Genomic DNA, 23,414 nt, shown 5'->3' on the forward strand with positions numbered 1-23,414 from the left:
AGTAACTCCACATTTACATCTGGATGTCCAGAAAGAATCCACAGCGTGTGGGCTGAAGAGAGGAGGTGGAAAGGGTAGAGGAGAGATGGATGCCCCTGCAGACTGAGCTACTGCAAAGTCAAAGCTGATGCACTTACCCTGTCTCAGGCCATGATTCCACTGAGAAATGCATGGTGAATGCAGTCAGGGATTGTGTGAGCAGGAGGGAGCTGAAAATAAAAGGACAAAAATAAATTAAAAGCCTCCACAAAACTATGAATTGTGTAGCAGGCTTTAGTCCTTAGTGTCAGAATAAGAATATTTTTCCTTACAAGATGTTAGGGGTCAGATAAAACATCAGATTCAATCTATATGGGAAATGGTCTGTGATTTACTCTCCTTATACCCTTTCCCCTTAAATGGTCTGTGATTTACTCTCCTTATACCCTTTCCCCTTATGTTGCCAGTTAATAGCAGCCAAGCTCTATGTTAGAAATTCAAGATGAAAATCTTTGTTGGTTACTCCCACATCTTCTGTGGAGTTTTCCTGCCGTTCATTTATGCTGTAAACTTATTTCTAGGATACTGGCCCAAAACCAGCACTCTCTGTAGGTTGCTCAAAAATGTGGAATTTTAGGACACTGAAACACAAACACCTATCTCTACAAGCATGGATTTTTTTTTGTTAAACATGTATATAAGTCAGAAGATTGACAGAAAGAAGTAATAAATGGCAGGGAGAATGGGAGTCATCCCTTTTCCAGACATTTAGTGTTCTTGTGCTGCATTCAGATCAAAAGAGACATGGATTAAAATTAAGACAGTTATGCTCATCTTTGATATGTTAACAAGATAGACTCCTTCTCCCATCACGTTTTACAAGTGTCCTCATGACAGCTGCTGTGCTGAAGAAATTATTATTCAAAAATAATTTTCTATCTCACTTGAAATTTAAGTTGTCAGATATGTTTTAAACATATTTAAAAATAAGTTTAAGAATTTGAGCTAATTTTTATGACTATTTTTACATAGGTGATAATTCATGATTCTAACAACTGTAAACCTCTGATTGGAAATGAAATGTCAAAGGATTTTTTTTTACCTGCAGACGTAAAAGCTACTTCTAAGGCAAACATGCAAAAGCTTTTCCCTGTTTTTGATGTACCGTTAGGACTGTCTTTAACTCTGCTTGAGCTGGTGCTATGATATGTTGAATTGCACTTTCTTTTGGGGCAGATCCCCGTCTGCTGGAAGTACTCATAAATTCATTGATTTTAATGCAGCAAGGCTGGTGTATAACACCCAAAGACTAGTGCCATTTGAGTGAGATTATTGGAGTCTGCCAAGACTTCAAGCCATTAACTGCTCACCTCATGCTGGTCAATATTCTAGGTACTGACTTTTCATTTAAAATGCTTATTTGGATCTTTGATAGCGTATTGGTCTGTCACATTTCAATTGTAACATTGACAAAATAGTGGAGGAGACAGGAGCAGATCTCCAAGTGGGATTGTGATGCACGTGCTAAGATCTGCCTCTGGAGGCTGTCAAGCTTTTTTGCTGTGACCAGACTCTTCCATCTTCTTGAGTTACAGCAGATATTAAGCTGGTTGACAAGAGAGGTGCAGTAGCTGCCTTGAAAGAAGATCAGTCTATTGAAGGAGATCTTTCTGTAGCTCAGTCTCCTCTTCTAATAAGCATTTTTGCTGTGGATAGGTCTGGAAATTGATTGTGTGTTCCACAGCTAATGCTCATAAACACCATGAGATTCCATCCATCCCTTTTTTGCTTTCTGTGCCTGTTTCTGTGGCTTCTGAGATGCTTTGAGCTTTCAGTAAGTAACTCTGAAACAGTGAACACCCCCTTACCAGCCCATCTGTAGGCAGGGTTTTTATTTGGTAAAGTTCTAAACCAAGGTAAATAATCCTTCAGCTGTGATTGTATTTAATTCACAAGTGGAAGTTCCCACAGACACATATTTACACCACATATGTAAATTAAAGATTTTTTCTAATCAAAGAATTTTACATGTGCTTAAATGTACTGGAATTAAGCTTTAAAGCTTTTTGAAATACAATAGTTTTTTCATATCATTGATATTCAAGGCGTGTTTTCATAACACTTCTGTACTTATACCAACTATTATTGCTCCTACATTACCAGTAAGTTCTGTGCTAACATCTCCTTTAAGGATGAGTAATCTTCACTGTATTTTTTAACTGGAAAATGAAAGATAAGATTCATTTCCCTTCGGCAAAAATGACTCTATGGAAATGCATCTTCCCACTTAATTTATTTGCCAGCTCGTGTATTCAGATTGCTTTACTGATTAAAGAGCCAGGACATCAAGGTTTAATTCACATTGAAGTTTGTCACTGTGATAAGTTTTGCAAGCATTTCAACTTTCCATATATGCCAGTTTCAATATTTGAAAATGGGACAGTATTTCAAATTCACTATACTGAAACACCTTTAGATGAAAGAAGGCATGGTTTCCTTATTTAAATAATGGCATGGGTGATGGATCAATACTTTTATTTTGCCAGGTGAGCAATTTGAAGCAAATACTAAGCAGTATAACACTATCAGTGATGACATAGAGTCGACTGTTCTTCATTAGACCTGTGGTACAATATTTCCTCTTCATAGTTAAAGGAATGACACAATTGTTTTACTTTATCAGTTACAGAAGAATTTTTCCTCTATGGAACCAGACCATGCAGGGTTTTGGATTTGTTTTTTTTTACTGTAAAATAAGACCTTTTCCCAATGTTTTACTGCAACAAAGAAGCAATACCACGAAAAAATTGATGTTATTTTGTTTGCTGGTAATATATATATACCTTGAAATTACCAGTATTGATAGTACAGCAATGGGCTAAGTGTGGTTTATTCAAGTAGAGAAATAAGGTTGTAAAAGGTTTTTGAAGAGAAACCTGTCATTGAGAAACCAATTTAGAAACCAACTGTTTAGTACCAGAGCCTCTATGTCTCATGGGTGTTTAGAGTCTCTCCAGGGATGGCTTCCTGATGATATTCAGAATAGACACAGTTCCATCAAGCTCTCTTTTGGCTGCTGGACTAATCTGTGATAAAAAGGCCCTGAAAGTCCTGTGTCCTACCAGTTACAGGGATTGTGATGTTGTTTGGTCTTCTGTGTGAGAAGAAGATTTGTAAACAGGGGATTAAAAATTCTGTGGGGAAAGAAATAAGCAGAGAGAAAGCAATGTAAAATGGAAGGCTGAAGCACTGACACTTCAAGAGGTAGAGTGATTATTCTACTACATGAGGAACAGAGGATATGACAGGTGTTTAAAAGTCTGTATATGGTGCATATTAGTTCTTTCTTCTAGCTTTGATGTGATTCTACCAGTTTAATTTACATGGTATAGCTTCAAAAATAAAATTAAAAAAAAGATATTGTAGAGCTATCATGGCAAGCGTTTCATATGGTGTCACTTTGGGATAAAGGAATAAAAAGTTCTAATAATATCTTTCAAGCATTAATCTCTACAAGATGTCCTGAAGACCAGAATTAGAGCAATATGTGGTCTTTGCCATCTTTGACTGTTGTGACTCAAAGACACTTTTGATCACTTGAAAAGAAAATTCAGCACTTAAAAAGCACAAAAAAACCAGTAGAATTTCCACAACAATCCAGTCCCTCATTTATATCCCAGTGGGGTCAATTGTCAGTGCATTTCACATAAGAACAGATATACTGTTCTCACGATTGTTTGTGCGTGCAGCTCTCTGCACCCCATGCTGTAAACAAACCCCACAGTGTCAGATCCATGCTGTGACCAACAATATGGGCCCAGTGGGCCAGACCAGCAAGACCTACTGTATGTTTATGTTTTTTCCTTTGCATTTTTTGTAAAGCTGCTCCTTCCTCTGTCTTAGCCTGGCAGTATAGCTTGCTATAGTGCGGAGGATTGTAAATCTGTCCCTAAAAAGCATGTTGGAATGTAGCCCTTGGACCCGCAAATGAAAGCTCAAGCTCTCCACGGCAAAGTCTTTGTGTTCTAAATGATTTCAGGGTATGCAGCAGGCCATAAAAGCTGCATATCAACACAAATATTTGTAGAAGATGTAGATAATGCAGTGGCATCTCAGTGCCTCACTTCAGGTGAGAATTGTGGCTCTTTCACAGTGGTGTTTCACATCAGAGCATTCCTTAGTTTCCTGAGCTGTGTGGGATATCAAAAGATTCTGAAGTGAAATTCAGCCTGAACTTCCTTTAAAAATATTGGAAATGACAGCTTGGCTGCTCAGAAAGGAAGAATTTTTTTTTTCCCCCACAAAAACTGAACAGTAGTATCTGAAATTTCTTTAGAAGAAGGCTAAAGGGAAATGTCACATCTCTTCTAGTCTTATTTTCATGTGATTCTGGGAATGTGGCCCTCAGGTTGGTAACAAACTAGCGATATATCCATTAATTTGACTAAAGACAACACTTGTATAATTTTGTGTGTAAAAGGTTCCTGGAGTGGCTGCATTTTTCTAAAATTTCATCCATCATTTTGCAAAACCAGAGTTTGAAACGTGTGCATCTTTGTGACTACTCAATTAAACCTCACAATTCTGTTTCCTGGTTTAATGATTAACAGAACCCACCGAAACACATGTAATGGAACATAAAGACTTTGTGTTGACTTTCAAATAGGATTTGCATTGCTCAGGCCTGTTCATAGGAAAGTTTCCTCAAAAGATGTAGAGGCATGCCAAGGTCAAATTAGGGAAAAATGCCACTAAATACTTAAATTATTCCAGGCACGTATTCACAATGTCAAGCCTGAACCATTTTGAAGTGTTCTAGGATTACCTAGAATTCTAGAAATGCAGATTTAGGATCATTTCCAAACTGTTCTACATCAGACTTAACTGGTGTTTCTTAGATGTAAAGCATAATTCATTACAACTTGTGAGGACCAGTATTTGTGTAGCCTTTCTGTTCCAATTATTGATAACAAATGCAATATAATGCCTCTGCTAAGAACAAACTTCCCAAAGCACTTTAATACTGAGAATTGTATATTTATGCACATCCATTTTATAGAAGTATATAATAAACAAACATTGTACATATGTAATTATTATTTATTACATCAAATTCTTTAAGAAAAGTGCAGCTGCCCATTTTTAAAATATTTTTATTTTTGACTGACGTAGGCAGCACCCTTTTTTCAGAATCCTTTGAGTGAAAGATGTCAGCAGTCTTCAGTGATACTTTCTTTTTGTTTAAGAATTTCCTTCAATGCATTTGAAACACAAATTTCAAACCCTTCAAAATAAAAGAGAAAAATTTTAATCAAGCTGTCACTGTTTTAAAGTTCTGCTTAACTGAAGTGTCATTATTTCCCTGTAAACTAAGACCAATTTTAAAAATACCAAAGCTAACAGCCAGTATTATTTGTATGTTCTTTCCTTAACTGCTGTTTATTACCAGATTATGATTTGCTTATCATGAAGCAAGATACAAGCCTTTTTAAGTAATGATAATCAAATTGTATAAGAAAGATTTTTTAAAAAATTATATATTTAAATGAAGTTATTTATTAATTCAATGGGCCAAGGACATGAATCCTAATTGAAATCCAGAGTCAACTTTGTTAGAGAGTTTATAAAACCAAAGTATCTTACAGGTCTGCAAGGATGTTACAAGGATACCATGAAGGATTCCAGTATGAATGTAGCTGGAATTCCTTCCCTGAATTTAAGATTTCAAGTTCTGAGAAACATTGTTGATCAATTCATGGCAGAATAAGAAATATTTGTCCCACTCTGCAAAGGCTCTGGATGTAATTTACAACCCAACAGTTACATGGAGAAATCTGTGCTATGAAAAAAAGGAGTAATAATAATTTTTTCTTGCACATTAACCAGAATGATGGAAAGTTAGTTTAATCTAAGAAGCTCTTCTTTTACTTCTCCCAAACAGAAAAGATAATGAAGCTGCCCCATTTATTAACAATGGTAATTAATTATGGTACCAGTCAGTTTAATGAAGCATAGAAATACTAGCAAAATATGAGAGGTTTGTTATAGTCCTTGCCTACCATTTGAGAGCTCCTTGAATAAAGGTTTCATAATTCATATAGAATAGTAAAATGCATGTAGTTCTTTATGAAGAACTGGTAGAGTAATAGCACCATATTATCCTTTAGTCCCCAGACTAAAACATCATATACAAAGGGAAAATTTTACATTCATCTTTTGTGGTTACTGGCATAGATTTGCAGCCAGTAAATCAACTGATTTGCTAGCATTTTTCACAGATCAGGGTAGATAGAGGAAGAAAATTCTGAACAAATTCTAAAAGGCATTCAGGTTGGATTCCAGGGGTTGCAACAAAGCCTTGGCTTCAGAGGACCGTAATTGCCTCAAAGAAATTACTGCACTGTATTATATCTACAGCAAACATACAAAGACATGCAATTTTAATGACTTAAAAGCTTTGAAATTCCACAGCAACAAGAGCTGTATTTCAAAATTCTGCTGGGAATGGGTTAAATGTGTAACCCTGAAACCAGATCCATTAGAAACCGAAATTGCAATATTACAGTTAAATAACATGATGCTCAGAATGATGAAGCTGTAAGCAAGACAGTGTTTCAAAATGTTCAAAATGGTTTTTAACATCGCAATTACCACCTACCCTTCCCAGAGAGATATCTGGAGATAGCTTAGTCTGTTCCTGATAATTTTAAGAAAACAAGATTTAGAAAGGAAGGCTAGTGTGCCTGGGAAGGTGGGGAGGGTATTGGGGAGAAACTTAATTGCACTTGAAGGGCTATTTTTTGTTTTAAAAAACCATTTATTCAATTAACCAAACCCAAATACAGCATCATGTATGCAGTCAAGAAATTTGGTACTGTCAAATCTGTAATTCATGCTCACAGTCCTTAGAATGTGGGATCCATTGGCAAGGTTGATTTCTAAAACCCTAAAAGGGTATTCTGTGAAACTAGAAATTCTTTCTTGGCTCTTGAAACATATTTGCACTTAATTACCACACACCTATTTATATTCTTTTTCCCTGTTCTAACTAGTTAGTGTGCTAATTTTCACAAATATGTTTATGTTGTTGTTCTGTAATGCTTAAAAATTAAATTATTTTAAAATATGCAACATATTTGTCTGCTTTTGAAATCAATGTAATGCTTTGTAATCCCTCTAAAAAGCTTGCTTGCACTTGCTTTGGGTACTACAGGCAAAACATTGCTCACATCCATTTCTTTTGCTGCCAATGAAATTTTTTAATATAATGAGTCAGTCTGCTGAATGTCTTCTATGGCCCAGGCATTTCTAGTATTTATAACTGCTCTCAGGATTTCAATCACAAAGAGAAATGCTGAAACTGTTGCTTAGCAAACTCCTTCCTTTATCAGCAGTAAAGACATTTCAGGAGATCTAATTCAAATTAAGAAATTTGAACCAATTATTTTGGTGAACAGATTGTTTGAGATCCTGATGACATCTCAATACCGGCTAGAGAGTGTGACAGATTATCCACAGACACGTAAGAAGCTGCATACATGCAGTTATTTTCATTGCTGCATCCCATAAAACCAGGCCCGTGGATTAATAGACTGATAGATCAGTAAAATATTGGCCACATTAAAAACAGTGCTAAGCACCAATGAGAAGACAGTTTCTAATCAAAGTACTGGGAAAATAGGAATCTATTTGTGTCAGGGCATTTCTTCTCCCCCAGAGTAATAGTTTCTGGCCTAATTCCTCGATCTGGTTTGTTCTCCTGAACAGTCTCTAGCAGGTGCCATATTTAATACAAATGTTCCTAGTCCTGAGCAGTTAATAATGGAGTGGCAAAGTTTTAATGTTCCTTAATCTGTTTTCACTTGGTTAACCTGAAAATAATGTCTGCCTGCCCTGCTGGCAGCTCCAAAGACTACAGTGAACAGGTGGGGTGTTTTCTTTCCAGGAAATGTCAGTTTGATGTCTGGAAGCAGATGTAGTTTTCCCCGACTCAGTGCGGGTCTATCTTCTAACTTAATAGGAGCTCTAAATAGCTGACAGGTGATAATACATCTAGTCAGCTCTAAGCATATTCTGACTACACTGCCAGCTAGTAAAGGGGAAACTTTCACTTTTGCAAAAAAGTGATCACCTTTTAGAGCAAGAAAGCATGTTAAAAAACTTTCTGATTAGAAAATCGAGTCGTATTGATATAGCAATAGATGTACGTAAACGTTTGATCTGCTTGCACAGAAACTTTATCTTGATATATTGGTGATCTGATATTAAAAATAGCTTTCAGGGAAGAAGGCATTATTTAAATCTCCATTCTAGGTTCCTCTTAAGTGAGGGAGGATACAGAAGTGTGTATCTAATCTAACCTCTGAAGTCAGCTCAAGGGCAAGAATCTAAGCCTAAATTCATAAGTAGTATTTTTCTTTCACAAACCCATTATTGAGCATTTTGGGTGGCTCCAGTGTGGTTCCATTAGTGCAGTTCTCATGGGCTGAAAGCTTTTTCTCCAGGCTGTGGTACTCTTTTGGTGACTCGTGCAGTCATACTAGTTATTCCAGGCTTGCATTACTCAGTTTTTCTGAGCCAAATGAGGGAGCAGGGAAAAGTGAAAGGAGTTCAGGTATTAGTTTTTTTCACTATCTCCCTCTCAATCCTTCTGTTTCCCTTCAGCCTGCCCTGGTCTGACCAAGGATCATCTGTTCCTCTCACCTTCCAATTCTTCACAGAAGTTGGTCCAGCATTTAGAATGCAATATTTTCTTCAGTAATAATTTGTTCTCTGAGAGCTGCATGGCTGATGATACTCAGCTAATATCCAACTTCCATTCCTGCTCCTGATGATTCTTGGTGCATATCACTGCAAATTGTGTCCCCTAAAGTGAATATTTCATGTCATGCTGAGATGGCATCTAACTCCAGGTTATGGTAAATTTCTGGTTTGAATCACTCTACTCATAGATTCTTTTAGTCATCAGGAATTAAAAATTAATTTGATGGTATAGAAGGGAAGTAATTTGCCAGACCTCAGTTTTAGGAGAACAGTGATTTTGAGCTGCATAAAGTGAAATTCTGAATAACTCACCAGGTGGATGGTTCTGTCTTTTGGCATTGTGTACTGCAGGAATTCAGATTATATGTATAGATAACAGGCAGACTGACTGACTGACCAACCCACTGACCATCTTTATTTGTTAAGCCTGAGATTCATGGAAGAAAAATCTCTGGCAATTTAAAACTTCCTGAAAAACAAGACTTAGAATAGAAAGGATGACACAACTCAAACAATAGCATTGTGAATGGCGACATTGTCATTCTGGATGGAGATCTGCTTGAGACAAATTGAATAACAATGCTCTTTTTCTTCATTAAGGCCATTAAAATCTGTAAGGCTATGGGACCTGGATAGACATAAAGGTTTTAAAAAGCAATGAGGAGAGACTAATGCTCATTGCTGCATACTTACTTGAAGAGCCCAATTAGGTAAAAGTTTGTGCTAATTTGTGCTCTCTGAAAAATCTAAGCAGAAAAGCCTCAGTTTTGCATTGGTTCAGATAAAAAACCACAACTCTTTTTTTCCTAAGTATCACCACATGAATATTACAAATTCTTTTAGGAGTGCAAAATAATTTTTTTTCTATTGCAATGGGAGATAACTGTTGTTTTTGCATAGCGTCAAAATACAGAAATTCACCAAGAATCTTTCTTGGTGCCTCACTATGCTGTTTCAATGGGGTGTCTCTGGGAATATTGCAGTTTTCTATTGTTTTTTGGAAGTGCTAATATTAGCACGAGCTGTGATAAGAATTATTTAAGAACCTAATTGCATGCTCTCTATTTGGCATTTGAATTTTGCATCTTTGGAATTCATCTTTTCAGAGAGCTTCATTTAGTTTCTATTAATACCCTGTAATTTAATAATTGTAGTGGGAGGCTAGGGAGAATATGGAACAAGGAAAGATTTGCATATCTCTTTGATACAGTAGTTTGTGATAGGCTCTGGCCTTTTTCTTTTTTAGACTGATCTTAAAAAGCAGTTTTGCTAAGGCTGGTGCGAATACCATGGAGCATGGAGAGACCAGATAGGGAGACTGTTTATCCTTTATTCCAGTCACTTGTCATATGACTAAGGAAAGGGTGAATCAATCCATCAGAGCTCCGCAAAACGGTATTAAGCAATGTAATTCTTGATTAAATCTTGCTTGCAATGTAGATATCAGCCTGAAGAAATGATCTTCTAAACTAAATCTTACCATGAAAGCAGAAAAAAAAATATTGCTTTTTTTCTGTTGCCCTTAGTCTATGTTGAAAAGCACATCTGAAAAAAAAATGTGGCTGTGACTTCATGTTTGAGTTTTTGCCTGTTAAAACAGATTACTACAGGCCTCTGTTTTTTGCTCTTGTAACCCGAATAAGAAAATAGCATGCAAGAAAGAAATCTTCTGGAAAGATTGGCTAATGGCTGTGTAAACAGCAAATGCTTGCCACATATGGGCATTAGGAGATTTTATTGCAAAGACTCGGTGACTACTGTGAACAGGGTAGAGCTCTGAAATGTGGTAGCAAGACAGATCTTTTGGGAGAGGTTTGGAAGTCGTTTGGCAATGGCCTTTCCAGAGGCTTTGGGACCTTGGGACTCAGAGCCTATGCAAAAAAAAGGAGTGCAGCAGCTAAAATAAAAGGCTATGCTGTGCTGCTTGGATCTTCTGCAAGGTCCCAGGCTGATTTGAAGGAGGGAACAGAAGTGTGAGTCTGCACCTTGAATCCGGTGTTCACTTTGGGACTCCTCACAACAAGAAGGACACTGAGGTGCTGGAGCATGTCCAGAGAGGGGCAACAGAGCTGGTGAAGGCTCTGGAGCACAGGTCTGATGAGGAGCAACTGAGGGAGCTGGAGGTGTTTACTCTGGAGAAAAGGAGGCTCAGGGATGACCTCATCACTCTCTACAACTGCCTGAGAGGAGGCTGTAGCCAGGTGAGGGTCAGTCTCTTCTCCCAGGTAACAAACGACAGGACAAGAGGAAATGGCATCAAGTTGCACCAGGGGAGATTTACCTTGGATATTAGGAAAAATTTCTTCACTGAAAGGGTTGGAAATTATTGGACCAGGATGACTGGGGAAGTAGTGGAGTTGCCAGCCCTGGAAGTGTTTAAAAAACATGTAGGTGTGTCACTTGGGAACACGGTGTAGGGGTGGACTTGGCAGTGCTGAGTTAATGGATGGGCTTCCATTAACTCAGATGGTGGTCTTAGAGGTCTTTTCCAACCTCAATGATTCTATGATAGTCAACAAAACAGGGCTTAAGCAGAGTCACCTCAAACATTTGCATGTAAGCAAGAAAGTGCCTGTAAAGCATCATTATGGGGAACCCTTCTCTGACCTGTTCTGGGAAATCCATGCGCCATTTCTTCACTGTGAAGGTGTCTGAGCCCTGTCGTAGCCTTCCCTGAGAGGCTTTGGAGCCTGCACCTTCAAAGGTATCCAAAAGTCATGGCCCTGGACAACCTGCTGAAGGTGTCCATGGCCGAGCTGAAGGTTCGACAAGATGAGCTGCAGGGGTCCTTTCCAGCCTCAGCCACTCTGTGATTCTGTGAGTTGACAAGAAAATTGGAAAGGCTACTAAACGTTTTGATGGTCCTGAAAGAAGCGGACTCCCTGCTGTACCTTTGGCCGGGGTTGACCAAAGGTTTTAGGAGCCTTCCTTAATAATGATGAGTGGAAAACCTCAGTTTCTAGTCTCAGTCCACTTTTTCAGCATTGGAGAACATGCCCAGGATACAGCAAATATTGTTGGGGAATAAGAGGGTAAAAATACTTGCACTCATGGAAGCAGGGATCTGAGTAACTACCCAGTTTGCATTTCCAGCGACCATTCCCTTTCCTCAAACAACACTGCCTTCTGTTTTTCTTGTTAATAGGAAAGGATCCTAAATTTCTCTACAGATTTTGTCTGGAAATTATTTTAGCTTCCCTATTTAAAGGGCTAAATACAGATCATAACTGAATGGTATTTGAGGTCAGCTCAAATAAACAAAATGCATCAAGAGGAGAGATTTGAAAAGGAACCCAGTCTAATATATTTTTTATTTGGTTGCATTACATCTATGCATGTCTTATAAACATCATAGAAATTCTGTAGACAATTTTCCATCAACGAGTAATAATATCCCTGAAAAATATCCCTGGATGCTTTGCACCGTGCTGCCATTTCTTTCCTTGCTCTGGAAAGATTGGGAAGGATAGAAGTAGTTGCCACAAGTCTCTGCAGTTTGCACTGAAGTTTCCCTTTTTCTGACGGTGGGTGTCTGATGTCATGAATCTATGGATCATAATGGTTAATCTTTCCAGCTTCCCAGAGCAGAGTTATTCTAAGTAAGTTTTTGTATCTGTGAGAGCTGACAATACAGAGAATAAGAAAATTTAGGATCCCCAAAAGCATGAAATAGTTTTATCTATAGTTATGCATATAGATCCGTTAATTCTGACAGAAAACTTAATTGTTGATTTCCCAAGAAAAAATGGCAAACTCTTATGGGACAGATAATATGTTTGTTCCTAACTATGTACTGGTTTTTGATTGATGAGGAGTTTTTTGCTCCCAGATATAAAAAATTATGGAAAAGTACATCTTCTAAAATGAGTTGTATGCATTATCTCTGAAATTCTTGATTTAGCGCGTTTATTTCAATATTTCTATTTCATCACCTGACTCCTCGGCCACTTCCTCTGAAAGAAAATGTTGACTTTTCAGGAAATTATGAGCTTTGTTGAATGTTTGGAATTTGACTAAAGGCTGAGTAAGGATTACTTGTATGAAAGAGTTTTTATAGCAATAGCTTCCCAGATGTGTGGGTATGTTTGAATGTTTCAGGAGTGTTGTATGAGGACATGATCTAATATTCTGTTGGGAACTCCTAACTTTCTCAGTTTTTCAGAGTTAAAGGAATTCTTGCTTCAAATGCAGCAGTAGGAATAATATTGTTCTTTACCAAACAGTCTTGGACAGATTGCAGAAATATGTTAAATATTAATTATATTAAGGTTGAATATTCAACTAAAATTAATTGCAATGCTATGCAAAATTAATTTCATTAATTTTTTTTAAAAGGACTGCAGCAAAATGTATAGAAATTTGTAACTAGTATTTTAAATAATACAGTGAAACTTAGAACAATTAAATTGCATACTTAAAGCTAATACAGGTATGAACTTGAGAAAAAAATTGGATATACATGTGTGCATATATATATCTGGATGCATAGATTTTACACATTTTACACACATACATACATATTTATATATGTAAAATTGTGACTGGTGGGGCAGTAAATAAAGCAGAAATTAAATGATCTTGAACAGCCTGTCATCAGATGTCCTCTCTGTGCTTGTCCAGATTATTGAATTTCTGCATCCATGTGCACAAACCCATTTGTCCCTCTGTTTCCTTGTACATGGGGTTTTAGCAGCATGGAATGATGACTGGATATGTGTTTATCCAGAGTGACGCCTGATCTGAACATTTGGGGAAGTTGGTTACTGGAGCATGCTGTAGCATGATAAATTAGCAAGGAAATACAGATGCAGTGGCTGTTTCCTCACTGAATATGATTGGAGACAATAAAGAATATAGAATATTAGGAAAGAATTATGGCACCTGTTGTCCATTTGATGCACAGTTTTTTAAGGGAAATAAACCTTTTCAATTTATTTCTTTCTTGCTCAATATTTCTCTCTATCCCTTCTCATGTGGCCCATCAGCCACGTGGATATTTTGCAGAAAGAATGAAGACAGATATATGAGTAGGAAGGGAGAGAGAACTCAGTATATAACTACTTTTTCCTTTCATATATATCTTTTCTTGTGGTATATTTCCCCTCAAGAACATTCACAGGGTGAAAACAACATAAGGGCTACTGAAAATATGTAGCAATGTACTGCATGCTTCTTATCCTCATTAATTCAAGACAGATAGCATTTGAATGTAAAATAGTCCTCAATATCACTACAAAAAAATGGAAATACAAGATGAGCAATGTGGTATTTGTTTCAATGATCTTAGCATGAAGTTCAGTGCACCGCAAGGGGCTACGGCATAACTATTCAGCAGTATTCAGTTTTTTCACCCTGCATATGAGAAGGTTCAAGAGAAAGCTGTATGGGATGGTTAATCTGCTTTTCCAAACCTGACTGGTGTGTAGACACTATTTCTAAGCCCTGGCTGAGGAGTTCAACCACTGTGGGGAACTACTTGCTGTTCATGTCCACCATTGGATGAGGTATTAGTCTCAGTATTAAAGGAACTTAAGAGGTAAAGGAGCCTGAACACTCTGTGAGAGCAGCAACCAAGTGGAGACCTCACCCACACCACAGGCAATTATGCTGTTGGATGTCAGGGAAGGGTTCTACTAAATCTGGTGGGCTTATGGAAAAAAATTCTTCTATTTCATGCTGCATCAAGAGGATTTCAAATGAAGATTTGGGTACCTGATTGTCCAGGTTTAGACATTTTATTGAAAAATTGCCTCAGGGCTCAGGACTTTCCTCCTGTGCTTCTTGTTCTTCCAGACCAGTTGCTATGACCAGACTCAATCACCTTTTTAAGATTCCTGGCACGCATAAGCAAAGATGAAGTATTTTCTGTTATGCTTCTATTATTGTAATTATGTGATGAAAAGGAGAATGCAATCCAAAATACAGAAGCCCAAAATCCTCAAATGTAAATGCTCTCGCAAATGAACCCTCTGCCCACACGGAGAGAAAAGATCCAAGCTCATATTCACAGCTTGGCTCGTATCCTATGTATGAGAAAGCTTACTGTAAGACCAAAATCAAATTATCTCTGCGTTCATAAGACAGTTAACATTAAATTCATCTCTGCACCATCTAATTTCATTTTCAGATTTTTGCATAGTTTATCTTAGCTAATGAAGAATGTTGACACAGCAGATCATGATGTGAAGAGGGGAACTCAACTTTACTGTCTTTAAAATGGTTGTTTTCCAAACCCTTCTGGGCAGAATGACATGAACAGAATAACAAAACAGACTTCCAGCTGAAAATCTATATCAGAAAGCTTTATGTTTGTGTTAGCGTATCAGGGCTGCATTGTCAAGGAAGGGCAAAGATGCTAACAGTATAGGAAAGGTTTTATTTTGTGACTATTTAATTCCTAATGAAAGAAAAGTAGCATAGGAAAGGAAGTGATTATTTTTCATCATTTCAGACTGCATGTAAATGTCAGCATACCTGAATGCATTTACAATGTAATTTATCCTAAAGTACCAATTTATTTGTACCAGAGCATTATTTCAGTATTTTTGTTTCAGGCTGCTATTTTTATACCAGGGAATCCAAATTAGGAACCTTGTGAAGTCTGACATGTTTCTATTAATTTACACAATATTCTCTTTTTCTAATTCCTTCATGATTGGCTCAGGGTCCTTTATTTGTCTTGGTTCCGCAGAAGATTAGACCTCAATATTACAAATATTTTCATCGAGGCTGGTATATAAGGCTGCTGGGGTGGCTTGAAAGCTGAAGGTGTCTTACAACTGTACCTGCAGGAGCCAAAATGTTCTCCAGATTCTGCTGTCATTCCTGGATCTGCCCAAATGCCATTCCTCCTTGGCACAGGTGAGGCATCAAGTTCCAGGGTCCCTATGTTTTTCTTTGCTGCCCTAATTCTGATGCACCCATCACTGAGCGATCCCCTTTGAACAAAACTCAGGAGTCTCCTGTTCTTACCCATTGAAATCTCATCTCTTCAGCAGGCTTGCATTTGGTCTGATAAGTTTCTTCTTGGAAAACTGAATTCCGGATCACATACTCAGATAACATTCAGCCTTTCAAAATTAAGTCAGTCTTCTCCCACTAGATGACTTAGAGGCTGCTCCACAATTAATTTTACCCTGGAAATGGTAGAGATCAGTATTCTCCTGAGAAAAATCTGAGGAGTTTTACTTTAGTTTGTTTTTGAGGAAAGGCTGGTACAGGGGAATGTGAATGTGTATCCATTCCATTCCACGTATACTGTGTTACAGGGAAGGTATTTGAACAGCAGTGTGATGGTACAGAATTATACCATAGAAAATGTGAGCAATTGCACTTTCAGGACCCCTAAGAAAACCAAACATAATGCCTTCCCATCCTCCTTCCGATGTTTATTAGTCCCACAGCAGTAAGACCACCCTTTATTGGCAAATGCAGCTATCTCACTTGGCATCTGAGAAGCTTAAACACCAACCAGTCTGTGGCTCTTTCTTCTCTCTCCTTAACACACAGAGGATTACCGTTGTGCAGGACTACATAAATAGAGAATGTGATGGCTTTGCTTTAACTACACTAAGCTTGTCTCTTTTTTTTTTTTCCTGGCAACAGTTTTAAGTGTCGGTGTTGCATCCACATTAAGTGTGAATTCCCTTGTGTAAATCCCATTAAGGTTAATAGAATTTTAGTTTTACTGCTTAATAAATTTCTGAGTGGATTAAGTTTTGAGAAATATATAACCAGTCGTAATGCACAGAGCATAATCCCATATCAGCATACATATACTGTAGCTAAGTCTGGGAAGTGCTAATAGAGACAGGATGTGGCTTATATTTAAAGAAAATATAACAGATTATTTTCAAGTTTGTAACTTAGCTAATATTTCAGTATAATTTGTCTTTTATAATTTGTTGATTTTTCTTTTACTTCTACTTGCATTAAAATTGCATTCTTACAGATTTTGTGCTTCTGGACTTAAAATCATAGTGAATTATTTGAGACATCAGCTTTTCCAAGCTGTTAGATCACAGTACAATATTATATACATGGTAATAACTGAACTCTTTGGGGGAACTGTATCATGAGAGGGCTGGTACTCAAATGCCTGGATTTTAAGAAAATCATACAATCATATTTTAGGAAGATCACATGACTATATGCCACATACATATAACAATGTATGTATTCAAACTTTGTGTATCGGAAATTGGTTTACAGCATTAAGTATAGATTTCCTCTAAAATTACTGTATTTTTCTCTCCAGAGCTTTCAGAGACTCGGCTGCCTTTCTCCAAGTGCTGTTCCATTGGATTTACCAACTTTAAATGACATGCTGAAGGTAGTGGAATGTTTTTTCTCCGGAGGCAGACAACATTCCTGAACTTTTGGTCATTGGTGCTGCTCTGAACTCAAGGTGAGGCTTTGACTCCATGGGCTGGCAGCCTTTCCCCGACCCTCATCCTTCTCAACCCCAAAATTAGCTAACAAAAACAGACAAAGGTCTAAGCTTTCTATTGTTCACCCGTGTCTGCTTTTGTACTAAAATTCTTTGCTTTTCCCCCACTGCTCACATCCCTGTGTATATCTCACTGTTTATTTGTGTTGCCAGTGGGGTGATTTGGGAAATATGCCTATGTAGAGCTGTAAATTGCAGCCAAGGTTGAGAAACAGCAAAATATCTGGTTATTAGTTATATTCAGGAGACTGACCAAAAATGTCAGTACAGCTTTCCATATTTATTATCTCAGAGAATTCCATAACCAGTAAGAATATGATTATTTTTTTCTTTACATGACAGCCCTGTAACTCTGCCTGAGATCTGAAAGTCAAGCTGTCATCTTTGCTTTTAATGAATTTTTTGCAACAGAAACTTACATCACAATATTGCTGCCTTCTTGGGCCAGCATAGGACTGAGGCTGTTTTCATATCTTCATTGCTTCTGCAAAAAGCTGAAGTAAAAAAGGAAAGAACTAAAAAGGAAAAAAACCCAAACAAACTGGAAATTATTTTTTATTAAAAACAAATAGTTGTGATCCTAAGTAGTTACAGGAATACCAGGGGTTCAAAATAAAACAGTACATCTTTATAGTCCTTTTTTATGACTACAACTTTCCTTTTAAAGTCTAAGGGCAGGAAACAGATGCAACAGCGTCCTTCTAAACAGACAAGGTGACTTATGCTTCTGTATTGTGCAGAATGTCTTAAAATTGAAAAGCAGCAAATATGATTCATTCATGTTAACAAGACTTAGCTAGGGAGCTCAAGCATCACTAAAGATCTCAGCCTATAGCTTCCTTCTCGTAGGAGGATCCCAACAAACCCTGTTTGCTTTACCTTCCAGCATTCCATACTTGATTTCACATTCAATCTCAGTAGTTTTTAGTGGCCAGCTTTTTGAAACCTGAGGACCTTTATTCCTGCTGCTACCTAAAAATGCTTTCCTTTACAAATCATGTGTATTTGTTTGTCTTTTCTCTGTGACTATAAGTTTGCAGCTGACTGGGTGACAAAGTCATGCAATTTTTTCTTTATTCAGTTCAAAGTAACATTGTTCAGGGGGAGTTAGGCTGCTGTACCTCTGATGTTGACAAATGTAACATGGTACATTTGCTGCTGCACTTTTAACACCAATTACATAACAAATTTTCAAAAATTTAGTAGTCAATTAACTTTTGCAAAATGTTTCAGTATTATCCTAACTTTCAAGATGAGGAAACTGAGGCAGGTGACTAAGGCAATGTTATCTTGCCCCACCACAGCCATGAAGTGGGTTCAAGGTGTTTACCAAAAGCAACAAAGGATCACAGAAACTACCACTTCAAAACCAATTAATGATCTGGTTTAGACTTTCCTAAATTTTTTGCCTATAAGAAAAATACTCGTCGTCAGGATCCCATCAAAATGTGTCACCATTGTAGAGTGGCTGCCTTTGCTGAGCAGTGTACTTGTACAGCTTTGTGTGTGAACACTACAAGTCAGGTTTTAGGTAGCATGGATTTATCTTGGAGAGCTGGCTTATGGCAGCTTTTTCTTCATCTGTTCTATAGGTGTCTTGAGGAGTAATTGGGAATATTTCTCGTGGTCAGTTTTTTGTTGATTTTAAAACCTGTTCATTCTTGTTGGTTTTGACTTTCTAAACTAAATGCTTCTGCTGTTGCTTGCTGTAGCTTCCTACTATCCAGTCCCACTTCTGACACACCCCAGTGCTGATGAGACTTTGAGAAGTCACCAGGACAGTATCCAACAAGGAGAGTTTTGATGCGAGCATCTCCATGCACAAAACCTGAAGAGACTAAGTGCACCCTGCAGAGGAAGAAATCATTTTCTCTGACCACTCCTTTTTTTGGACTGTCCTCCAAATTATCAATGGTCTATTTTAATTTTTTTTTTACTTAGGCAGAATAGGTAATAGAAAAACTTAAATATGCGTATTATTTAAATCTTTATTTGGTAATGGATTATTTTGTACAGTTCAGCTCTATGGATATGGGTCTATTTTCCACAGATCCTGCCAAGAGACTTTCCATTCTGGGGCTTCCTGCTTATTTCTTCCAGCTGCTTCTCTTTCTTATCCCTTCTGTTGTTATTCTCCTCCTGTCTCCTTGTTTTCACTACTGATGGAGGAGAGGCTTGGTTAGACTTTGAAATCATAATACAAATGTTCTTGGCAATTGTTTCTTTCTATACTCTTTATAATTATTCTCCTGCGATTCCAATTGTATTTTCCAGTTGGAGACCATCTCAGAGAACTGTGTCACTCAGCCAGAATGTTAAAGGTGCAAATAATCTTTTGAGAGGGTTCATAAGGAACATGTTTGACATTGAGACACAGCAGGAGCTACACAGTCGCCAAAGTGGTGTTGGCTGTGTTGACGAGTGATGCAGGAAGGAAAACTTCTTATTCAGCTCTGCATCTCCTGCCTAGTCCTTAACCTGTGCCACAAAGTCTGTCTGCAGCACAAAGCCTCCTGCCAAACTCACCCTGACAGTTCACCATCAGCAATAATGGGATTTGTGGGAATTGTTGACCCAACCTGCTCCAATGGGGTGGTACTGGGTAAATGTATGAAATAGGAGTGTGCACGTGCCTGTGTGCATCATCGGAATCCTCTGCTGCATTAATGACAGAGAGTTAAAAAAAACCAAAACCAAACCAAAGAAACCCCTCCCAAAATAAACATACAAAACAACAAAACAAACAAAACCAAACGCCCCTCCCAAACAAAAAACCCCAAAACAAATAAGCAAAAAACCCCACCCCCTTTTTTTACATTATTTTACATCTGTGGAAGTTGTTTGACTACTTGTTAGCCCGATGGCCATAATGCTAGTCCTTTTAGAAGGGAATTGGTCCCCCTTCCTGCAAAAATAACCACTGTCATGGAGACAGCAAAGTGCTGCTTTCTCACACGTGAAAGTATTTGCAGAACGACGTCCTTTGTTTGTTTGTTTGTTTGTTTGCCTCTGTGTGTGTTTGTTTTCTCTACTTTTGGAACATATTAGAAAGCATCCTGCTCTCGTTATTCCTTTTGAATAGTCTATTTTCTGTAGAAAGTAATATCCACATGGTAAACTCCTATTCATCAAAACTGTGCCAAATATGTGCCGTTTTAAAGCTAAATATATGTTATTTTATTTTACTTTAAAGTGAGCCAAAATACATACCAAGAGCATAGCTCTGGATGGTATTGGTCCTATTTTCAAGTGAGTATTTACCATGTGAGGCACTTCTGTGCAACAAGCTGAGCTGGTAAGGGGCTGCTTTATGAATGCAGAGCAGAAAGAAGTATTTCTTACTCCTCTTACTGTGAATTTACCTTTTAATTGTAAGAATATGAATTTTTTTGCTACTCTTGAGGAATAATGTGAAGCATGACCTTATGTACTTAACATAATTGTACCTGGTTCCCTAGCACTCCCTTTTCACTTGCATTTTAGGAGTGTTTCTCCAGGGGACATAAAGAAGAGGGTATTCAGTTTGAGGAAAATAAAAGGTTAGCACTTAGGACCCTCTGTGTCAACTCTAATATCATTCTGTAGGTGACCAGCTGATGTACAAGGGTGTATTTTTGGCCCCATTTTTATTCCCTCTCAATGGGTACTAATAAGTCTTTCCTCCTGTCATGTTCTGGTAGTATTTTTCTTCCTTGACTCGGTCAGGATGAGAAAAATTTCCTACATAAACTCACCTATTCCTTTACTATACACTAAAGCAAGATTGAACATCAAACAAGAATGAATGGAATAGGGAGACTTCTGGAGTTACAGGACCACATGGTAAATAAGTTCACTTTTACAGGACCACATGGTAAATAAGTTCACTTTTCATTATTTTGCTTTATAAAATGTTAAAATGTACTCTTTTTCTCTTTGTAAGGATTGTATTTTACATATCTGACTCCAATTTTCCTTTTCTAAAACCAGTCAAAAACATTACTGAACAACTGTGTTAGCAAATGCTAAAACTAAATAAACTGATTGTTATAGCATGGCCAAATTAAGGATGTGTTATGGTGTTTATAAAGTGAAAAAGAAAAGTTTTATAAAGAATTAAGAGCAATCTAAACCGGCAATAATTTCTCTTTGATCACTTGGAAAATAATTCTACATGGCCTGAAAACTTACTGACCTGGAAGCATCCAGTAATTGAAATTAGAAATAACTTTAAAATTTCACATCTTAGGCAGTCGAAATGAGGTTTGCTTGCAAATACAGCATGGTTCTATAAAAGAAGTCGAGTCACTTTAGCTAATAATATCTTTATTTAGACTATGAGATTCATCTCCTTGAAAACAGCTCAAAAAGTCATCCTGATTTTTCTGAATAATCTCAGCTGGGGAAAAAAATTATTAAACTTGTCTAAATTATATAAAATTTGGCGTTTTGGTTTTGAAAAGTTATTGACCTTTGTTACCAAGCTTCTAATTATTAAACCTCTGATTTGCTTCTAACTTATAAATGTTTTTTGTTGTTTCTTTACTACAGCATTTTCCAGTTGAAAGTCAAAGAAAGCTGATTTTCAAGTGTCAGCTGCATCAGTAACTTCTTCAGTGAGAGAAGAAAATCACCTCTCTTACCAGGATTTCTGGTGCTGCTGCTGTGCGAAAAGTAACTGGTGAAGTCTTTATAAATCAATTCCAGTGTAGAGCTATTCCTTTGCAGGGAAAGATTACTACATCTGAGACCAAGCAGGACACAGGACTCCTTCATGCTGAAGACTTTATTGAGGACCTAAAAATAAAAGTGAAAATCCAGCAGGTTACAAAATTTTGGAGCACTTTAAAAAAACATAGGTGTCAATTTGTATATGAGAGGGTGAATCAGTGTGCAGTGTAGGTACTGGAGTCAAAGATCAAAACTCTTACAGTGAATTGATAAGGAAAATGTACAATTCCTAGAGCAACAGGTAAGTCAGTAAGTCTCTTTACTTAGGTCTTTTTTCTTTAAAACCATATATGAGACAAATCTTTATTCTGACAGTCATCCCTCTGTGGAAATGCAGTAAATATTTCAGAATCTGGGGCCTAAAAGAGTACACAGCACCTCTAATTTCTCTCAGTGGGTGCAGTCCTAGCTCTGGCCCTGAAACTTGCCTAAGTCTGTTGTTCAGCATGGAGGCAAGTACTGAGCACTGAAGGTGACACAAATTTCTTCCTGCACGCACGGCTGACAACTGATGCAAGAAAATGGTTAAGGGATATTATTTTCACAGAATTTTCCTCCCCACTGCCACACAGGCACACCAGCAGCTGGTTCAGCATCCAGCCCACCTGGAGGTGTGAGGCTATGGAAACTCTCTAAAATAGATGTGCTGCTGAGGGATGAGTGTCTGTCCTCTGCCAGCGGATGCCCTTTAGGAGTTTCCAACTGTCCATCCCCTGCTGTTCATGTTCATCCTGCCAAAACAAGATGCTTAAGCATCTGGCAGAAGGAAGTCAATTGGTTATCATTTCTGAGATTAAAAATGACCCGACAGGTTACCAGTTAACCACCCTCCTGCTGGTTAGTTTGAGGGCACAAGCAGTTTGCATATGAACAACTGATGCTTCAGCTTTGAGGATTACTTGGGTACAAATGGAAATTTGGGGAAGACTTGAAGCGCTGCTGCTGCTGCTGCTGCTGCTGCTGCTGCTGCTGCATGCATTCTGCCTGCTTTCTCTCAGTGGAAAGAGTAGGGTAGTTGGCTTCTTTTCTGTTTTCGTCCATCTTTTTTAAAAGAAATGCAAAATTTAATCTTGTGAATAGATGCTGCTCTGGGACATGTAATCTGGCTCTGCTCAGCTACTAAAAGGAGTTGCCTGTTCCAATCTTTTTCAGTATTTTAGTTATTATATTTTCTAATATTTTTTTTCTATTTTTTATTATAAACTACAATTTTCTAATATTATGTTCCTCTTGTTTTCTAAAAATTCTTCTTCTGTGCTCTTGACCTTGTAAATAATACCATAGCAAGGACTGAACCCTGTTCTGCATTATCCCTGGCCAGCTGCAGCCCACAGCTGTCTGTCCAGCTGTGTTCAGGGAGCAGCAGCCCCCACACCTCTGCCTTGCCTGGTGCTGGGGGTCGTCTCCTCCCATTTCCCCCTAAATCCTAACCTTACTGGCCTACTTGTGGTAAATGTGGTAAATGACTTGTGCTGCCAATTAATGCAGTCAGGGCATGTTTTCTGTGAAATTT

The 23,414-nt window shown here is 37.7% G+C and overlaps 1 protein-coding gene across 1 annotated transcript in view; it reads left to right on the plus strand.

The window, feature by feature from the left end:
• IQCM (IQ motif containing M) overlaps nucleotides 1-22,851 on the plus strand; it is a 108,130-nt gene extending 85,279 nt beyond the window's left edge. The window contains 2 exon segments of the mRNA XM_069014862.1: nucleotides 17,000-17,051; nucleotides 21,739-22,851. Of these exon segments, the coding sequence (XP_068870963.1) occupies nucleotides 17,000-17,051; nucleotides 21,739-21,855 (169 nt within the window). The 3' untranslated portion in view covers nucleotides 21,856-22,851.
• Nucleotides 22,852-23,414: the final 563 nt, after the last annotated feature.

This window comes from Aphelocoma coerulescens, chromosome 4 (genome assembly GCF_041296385.1).
Source record: "Aphelocoma coerulescens isolate FSJ_1873_10779 chromosome 4, UR_Acoe_1.0, whole genome shotgun sequence".
In the NCBI taxonomy this organism is placed as follows: Eukaryota; Metazoa; Chordata; class Aves; order Passeriformes; family Corvidae; genus Aphelocoma; species Aphelocoma coerulescens.